Source organism: Neoarius graeffei, chromosome 13, assembly GCF_027579695.1.
Source record: "Neoarius graeffei isolate fNeoGra1 chromosome 13, fNeoGra1.pri, whole genome shotgun sequence".
NCBI classification, from domain to species: Eukaryota; Metazoa; Chordata; class Actinopteri; order Siluriformes; family Ariidae; genus Neoarius; species Neoarius graeffei.
The window spans coordinates 505,001-512,500 of NC_083581.1; the positions used below are offsets into that span (position 1 = coordinate 505,001).

The window sequence follows — 7,500 nt, forward strand, 5'->3', positions numbered from 1 at the left end:
ATTTGTGGTGTTTTCTCCTTAAATCCTGCGTCTCCAGCAGAAACATGATGGACGAACATGGAAATAAAAAAAGAGTAAAAATAACATGAGACTCGTCCAGACTCGTCCTTCACCTGACAGAAGTGGATGGAGGGAAAGTTCTGGAATCCACAGGGTTCGGCTAGGGCAGTTAGCTTAGCCACGATGCTAAACTCACACAGGAGCAGTAGCATAGGAGTAAACAGGAAGTGACATCACCACAGTTCCTCCCATTGAAGGCACTGCTGGTCATAAGGCAGCGAGAGTTTGATCTCCCTCTCGCAGTCATGTGACATGGAACTGCACCACGGCTGGACAGTTATTCAGAAGCAATAGTAGGCGGGGTTTACATGGAGTCCTGGTCCTCCATCGGTTCATCAGCGACTCTGAAAGTGAAAAAAAAAACAAAGGAAAAAAACACTGAGACTAAAACAGAAACAAAGTGGGTTCATTACGCAGTGCGTTAAATAAGATGGGGACTCAATCCCGCCACAGAGCCGACAGAATACCCATCATGCACTTCTCTAACAAGGAGTTTAACTCCGTTAGTCTGATTTATCAGATGAATTAATCCGGTATGTGGATATAAAAATGTATACACCTGTTAAAGTTGCAGGTTTTTGTGATGGAAAAAAAAAATCTTTTTCCACCTTTACTGTGACACAGCAGCCAGCAATTTACCGTAAGTGGAAAAATAAATAAAAGCATTTGAGGAGAAAAAAATGGTTAGCATAAGTATACACACTTTTATAATGGGTCATGTGACTGCTCTAAGCATCAACCAATCACGTTCAAACTCCTGTTCAGCGTCAGATTACACTACAGGCAGTGAGCTCTTATCCAGAGTGACGTACAACACACCCAGAGGAGCCTGGGGGGGGCAGTTAGGTGCCTTACTCAAGGGCACTTCAGGCATTCCTGCTGGTCCAGGGACTCGAACCGGCAACCTTTTGGTCACAAAGCTGTTTTTTAACCATTAGGCCATGACTTCCCTGATGTAGCAGATTAATCCCAAATAAAGATCAGATGTTTCTCTACAATTCTTTTCACGTGTTCTTGGTTTCATCTGACTGTTGAAGCTGTGATCCTCAAAGAGCTTACAAAGCATGTACAGAATCTCACTGTGGAAAGGTATCGATCAGGAGAGACGGACAAAAACATTTCCAAACATTAGATGAACCATGGAACACTGTGAAGGTCATCAACAACAAGAAACGTTATCAGTGAGGCTGTCAAGAGACCGACAGCAACATTACAGCACCTGCAGGAACATCTGGAAAGTACTGCTCACTCACTGCATGTGACACCAACCTCTCATATTCTTCACATGTCTGGGCGACGGGGTAAAAACGTCACCTTCCAACTCAATAACGACCCAAAGCACAAATCCAAGTCAGCAGAGGAACGGCTTCAGAAGAAGCAGCTCAATGTTTTGGAATGGTCCAGTCAGAGCTCTGATCTAAAGCCAATCTAAAACCTGTAGAATGACTGGAGAGGGCTGTGTACAGGAGATCTCCTCACTATCTGATAGATCTGGAGCATTTTTGGCAGGAAGAGTGGAATAAAATGACCAAATGAAGATGTGCTGAGTCAGCAGACTCTTACACCAAAACACTGAGGGCTCAATGACAAGCAAAAGGTGCTTTAACACCGTGTCAGCAAAGGGGTGTGTATACTTATACAACCAGGTTATTCTAGGTGTTTTCTTTTTTTCCCTAAAACAATTTCTCTGTGTTTTTCACTTGAATCGTGTCAGCTGTTATTTCACATTAAAGCTGGAAAAACCTGAAGTGATTTACGTTGGTTTCATTTTCTGCATCACTTTAACAGGGGTGTGTAAACTTTTATCTCCACTGTAGATAATGTTATAAGAATGCACGGTGTAATTCCGTCGTGTGTGAGACGAGGTGTGTTCGGTACCTCTTGATATTGTTGAGGACTCCGACTGAGAGCGAGGCGAGAGCTTTCACTGCAGCACTTTCCTCACTGTCTCCTTTCTGAGCACCGACAAACGACAAGTGCACCGACAACAACATCTCCCTCACACTGGGCCAGTACTCACCTGAGAGAGAGAGAGAGAGAGAGAGACACAGAGAGAGAGAGACACACAGAGAGGGAGAGAGACACACAGAGAGGGAGAGAGAGAGACACACAGAGAGAGGGAGAGAGAGACACACAGAGAGGGAGAGAGAGACACACAGAGAGGGAGAGAGAGACACAGAGAGGGAGAGAGAGACACACAGAGAGAGAGAGACACACAGAGAGGGAGAGAGAGAGACAGAGAGGGAGAGAGAGACAGAGAGGGAGAGAGAGACACACAGAGAGGGAGAGAGAGACACAGAGAGGGAGAGAGAGACACACAGAGAGAGAGAGACACACAGAGAGGGAGAGAGAGAGACAGAGAGGGAGAGAGAGACAGAGAGGGAGAGAGAGACAGAGAGGGAGAGAGAGAGAGATACAGAGAGGGAGAGAGAGAGATACAGAGAGGGAGAGAGAGAGACAGAGAGGGAGAGAGAGAGACAGAGAGGGAGGGAGAGAGAGAGAGAGACAGAGAGGGAGGGAGAGAGAGAGAGAGACAGAGAGGGACAGAGAGAGAGACAGAGAGGGAGAGAGAGACACACACACACAGAGAGGGAGAGAGAGAGACAGAGAGGGAGAGAGATACAGAGAGGGAGAGAGAGAGAGACAGAGAGGGAGAGAGAGAGACAGAGAGGGAGAGAGAGAGAGGGAGGGAGAGAGAGAGAGAGACAGAGAGGGAGGGAGAGAGAGAGAGAGACAGAGAGGGACAGAGAGAGAGACAGAGAGGGAGAGAGAGACACACACACACAGAGAGGGAGAGAGAGAGACAGAGAGGGAGAGAGATACAGAGAGGGAGAGAGAGAGAGACAGAGAGGGAGGGAGAGATTGAGAGAGAGATACAGAGAGGGAGAGAGAGAGAGACAGAGAGGGAGAGAGAGAGAGATACAGAGAGGGAGAGAGAGAGAGACAGAGAGGGAGAGAGATACAGAGAGGGAGAGAGATACAGAGAGGGAGAGAGAGAGAGACAGAGAGAGAGAGACACACAGAGAGGGAGAGAGACAGAGAGAGAGAGACACACACAGAGAGGGAGAGAGAGAGACACACAGAGAGGGAGAGAGAGAGACAGACAGACACAGAGAGGGAGAGAGACACACACAGTGTATTACATTGATGTCCATAAGACACACACTTTAGCTTCAATTGTAGTTGAGGAACTCATAATCCCAGGAAAAGACAGAGAAGGAGATGAACAGACAGGCAGGCAGACAGACAGACAAACAGGGCAGGAGAGAGACAGAGAGGAAGACAGACAGGCAAGGAGTGAGAGACAGGAGACAGACAGAGGGACAGACTGACTCTGTATCTGCAGGACTTTCTGTAGAGACTGCACGGCGTTAGCGTTGGGTTTCTGATTCAATACTTCATCTGGTAAAGGATCCTGAGACAGACAGAGAGACAGAGAGACAGACCAGTCACTTAACGTTACAATAATATCTAGATTAGTAACTGTGTGTGTGTGTGTGTGTGTGTGTGTGTGTGTGTGTGTGTGTGTGTGATTTCACTTCCTGTCTTGTTTTTAGTAGACATTAATCTTGGCTGTGTCTCATTTCAGTTTCATCACCACTATGTAAGCGCACTTTATTTACTCACTCACTTCACACTCGCTAGTTATTTTTATCCTAAATAAATTCCACTGATGTGAAACAGGACGGTGTGTGTATTGTGTGTTAACTCCACGTCAGTGGCTCAGTCAGTGGCTATACGATGATCTCCTGAGAGAAGGACACGTACAGTGCTTTATTAAACCTGCACTACACAGGGACCCTTCAGTGTGTGTGCTGAATGGGACAGAGCTCACAACTCTGCCCTTTAATGCTCTCTACATAGGCAGCCCCCTCCTCCTCGAGACGAGTGACATCATCGCGGTGTTCTGTCTAAACATGGTGTGCATTAATGCGATGCACTGTGGACCCTCCGATCAGCACACCAGTGACTGAGAGCTGTAGTATGTATTATAACAGGTACTAATAACAGGTAATAACAGGTATATGACATTGTAACTGACCTCCAGCCCCAGCAGCGCACTAACACACGATTCTGACGCATCACAGATGGCTGTGAGGTCGTGACCCCCCTCCAGGGCCAAAACCACACGTCCTCCTGCTAACTTCATTAAATGCTGGGTCAGGAACCCAAAACCTGCACACACATCACATTTAATGTGGTGAATAACCAGGAAAAGACAGGTATCAGATTTGTGTGTAATTGTGTGTGTGTTTATAAATGTGTCTGTGTGAGAGGAGATGATGATGATGATGATGATGATGATCATACACTTGGCCGTGACTCTGTATCCCCCTAACGGAGCCGAGTGTCCCTCCGCAGCATCAAACCCCGCTGAGACGAGCACCACGTCCGGGGAGAAATCCTGAGCGATGGGCATCACCACCGTCCTACACACACACACACACACACACACACCTTCTCATTTATAAACAGTGCAATAGGAAGTGAGTGTGAAGTCATTTCTTCTCCACAGGAAGTACTCAAGCTTTCAGAATTACAGAAGAAGAAAAGCTTCCCACTGACTTCAGTTCATCTTCAAAAATAAACTTTCTGTCTGCATCCCTTGCTCTGTCTTTCTCCATGTTTGACTCTCTCTGCGTGTCTCTCTATCTGTCCAGCTGTCTGTCTCTCTCTCACACCCTTCCTCTCTCTTTTACTCCATCTGTCTCTCTCTACTGTCGATGCATCACTCAGTGAGTTCAAAGCCCCGTCAGCGTCTGCTTCTCATTTAGAGCTTGTCATTCGTCTCACGTCACTGACAGCCCACCATCTGGGAGCCATTTACCTTAATTACCCACAATCCTCCACTTCACCACCCTGCCCTCACCGTGGCAACCAGCCCTGCCTCCTTCCAGACCAATAAAATTACCCACGCTCCCCTGCAAGGACAAGAATGAGTTCGAGTGTGTGTGTGTGTGTGGGGGGGGGGGGGGGGGGTGCAGAGAGAGAGAGAGAGAGAGAGAGAGAGAGAGAGAGAGTGTGAGGGAATAATGCAGAGACAGCATTAATTAAAACTAAGTGAAAGAGAGACAGGAAGTAAACAGTGAATCGTGGCAGTGAGACAGTTGGACCTGTCTGTCTGTGCGGGGATTTAATGGCCCACCCAGTGAGCACGCGCTCCGTTTGGTCTTCTGGATCTCAGCCAACAAACTCTGAGCAGCTTTTCAACAAAAATACAAAAAACTTTTATTAAAGGCATGGTATAGTGGGGAGTTAGCGACCTGTGTGTGTGTGTGTGTGTGTGTGTGTGTAAGTGGCAGTGCCGGAGGTTTCACTCTCACACACCGGAGAAAAGCTGGAAATGATTTGAGCTGGGAGCGTTCGCGACCGCCGTGTCTCCGACATCCAGCTGAGTTCAAAACATTCAGAGTTTCGTTCAGAACACAATCAGTTTCTCAAAACAGCTAAGCCCCGCCCTCTACGCTACCCACTTCCTTCTTGGGTTCAGCGACATTCTGCACGTTAATGTTTGTTTCTTTCTTTCTTTTTTACACTTGAGTCCATCGACACTCCACAGCTGCTCCACTGTGTGTTAAAGCGCTAATAGAGGCATGTGATTGGGTGGTGTGTGGGTGTGATTGACAGAAGAGATGAAGCAAGCCCCGCCCACTCACACAGTTGGACAGTTAGTGAGTCTGACTGAGGAGCAAGTTTATAATAACCAGTCTTATGTATTCTTATTAATCTGACCATGCATCACTCACCATGTCATCACTACACACACACACACACACACACACACACTGCCATCACACCTGAATGCAGCAAGATATTCAGCATCACCCATTGGAGGGTCAAGACCACCAGTAAATGCCACGTTCACGTTAAAGCCTTCACCTGCACCAGATCCCACCTGAGAGACAGACAGAGAGACAGACAGGTGAGGTCACTGACCTGTCATAGGTGTGATGCTGAGGTTTAAACCTCAGATAATTAGCAGTGTGACTCTCTCACTCTCTCACACACACACACACACACACACACACACACACACACACACTTATCTCAAGTGTCTCACCTCCGCTGGACCTCCACTGCCAGGGAAGAAGTTGCCGTTGTCATAGCGATGCAGTGAGATATACAGCACACTGGGGTCAGAGTAGAAAATCTCCTGAGTGCCGTTTCCATGGTGAACATCCTGTGTGATGTAATCAAATCAATTGTGACATCATAATAGCGTTGTTATTATTATTATTATTATTATGGACTGAGCAGTTATGCTGCAGGAACCCTACTGTTTTTGTTCGGATTCTTTTTGTTTATTACTACTTATTTTTTTCCCCTAAAAGTGTTCGTTCAGCAAAATCCGTCAAGCCCAGAAATGCTGAAACTTGGAAAGTTGAGTGGTTGGAAACTTCACCCAATACTCAGGCACATAAAATGACACACACTGACCTCAAGGTGGCGCTGTAATAATCAGGTTCATGTTTTCGCAATTATCTCAGAAACGGCGTGGCCTCGAGTCAAAATTCTTTCACCATTTTATTCTCTTAAGTCATCTGCATCTTTGCTTTAGTGGTTTTCTTCTTTAAAATTTTCAAATTTTGTGACTTTTTCTCAAGTTTCTCAAAAAAAGTATAGTCAACATCTCATCAGAAACTGCAATTGTCCCAAAACTTACTCAGGAACATCTGCAGACTTCACTGATCTTCAGTTGTTAAAGAAATGTCAGCACATCAATCTGTTTCGATTAAATGAGCCAATCAATTCTCACCAAGATGCCCAAGTACACTAGATGCCATATTTGGTCAACGCATCGCCTGATTTGCACAATACATCACACACACAATCTGTACGACATTACGTGGATCCACAAGTTTCATACAAACTGACCACTAGGAGGCATTATCACTAAAAATTGCTTTTTTTAGTAACAAATTTTCAGAAAAATTTCAAATTTTGTACAGTGGCTCATTTTCTAACTTTTCTGAAAAGATGACTTTGATGATTTATTTTATCTGACTTTCACAGTTTCTTGATATGTTAATAATACAGGGATAAATGTACTGGTTTATAAATGTTTAAAATCTTTATTTTTCTATAAACCTGCTTTGTGACACTGCCGACTGTTAAAAGTATGATACGAAAAAAATTTAATTATCAATTGAATAAATTGATTAATACAAATCATGCTGATGAAAATACGAGGTCTTAATTTATTAACTTTTCAAACAACATGCACTGATCTGTGTGTGCAATGGGATAAACTGCAGATGATTCATTTACATATTTGTATTGATCCCGCCCACCATTTTACATCACATGCTTTAAAGCAAATATATAAAGGAAGATGAGTCGTGTTCTGCTGATGTGAAAGATATCATACCCTGCAGAGCCTATTATTTTACACACACACACACACACACACACACACACACACAGCTTGAGAGTAAATGA

The 7,500-nt window shown here is 45.2% G+C and overlaps 1 protein-coding gene across 2 annotated transcripts in view; it reads right to left on the minus strand.

Moving 5' to 3' along the window:
- Nucleotides 1–7,500, minus strand: part of hdac7a (histone deacetylase 7a) — a 159,597-nt gene that overhangs the window by 4,333 nt on the left and 147,764 nt on the right. For both annotated transcript variants that reach the window (XM_060937070.1, XM_060937069.1), the window contains exons 20-26: nt 6,122–6,241; nt 5,859–5,956; nt 4,372–4,490; nt 4,103–4,236; nt 3,394–3,475; nt 1,939–2,080; nt 1–404 (exon numbers count right to left, since the gene is read on the minus strand). The exon at nt 1–404 is cut by the window's left edge and continues 4,333 nt beyond it. In XM_060937070.1, the coding sequence (XP_060793053.1) occupies nt 365–404; nt 1,939–2,080; nt 3,394–3,475; nt 4,103–4,236; nt 4,372–4,490; nt 5,859–5,956; nt 6,122–6,241 (735 nt within the window). In that variant the 3' untranslated portion in view covers nt 1–364. The remainder of the gene's footprint in view (nt 405–1,938; nt 2,081–3,393; nt 3,476–4,102; nt 4,237–4,371; nt 4,491–5,858; nt 5,957–6,121; nt 6,242–7,500) is intronic.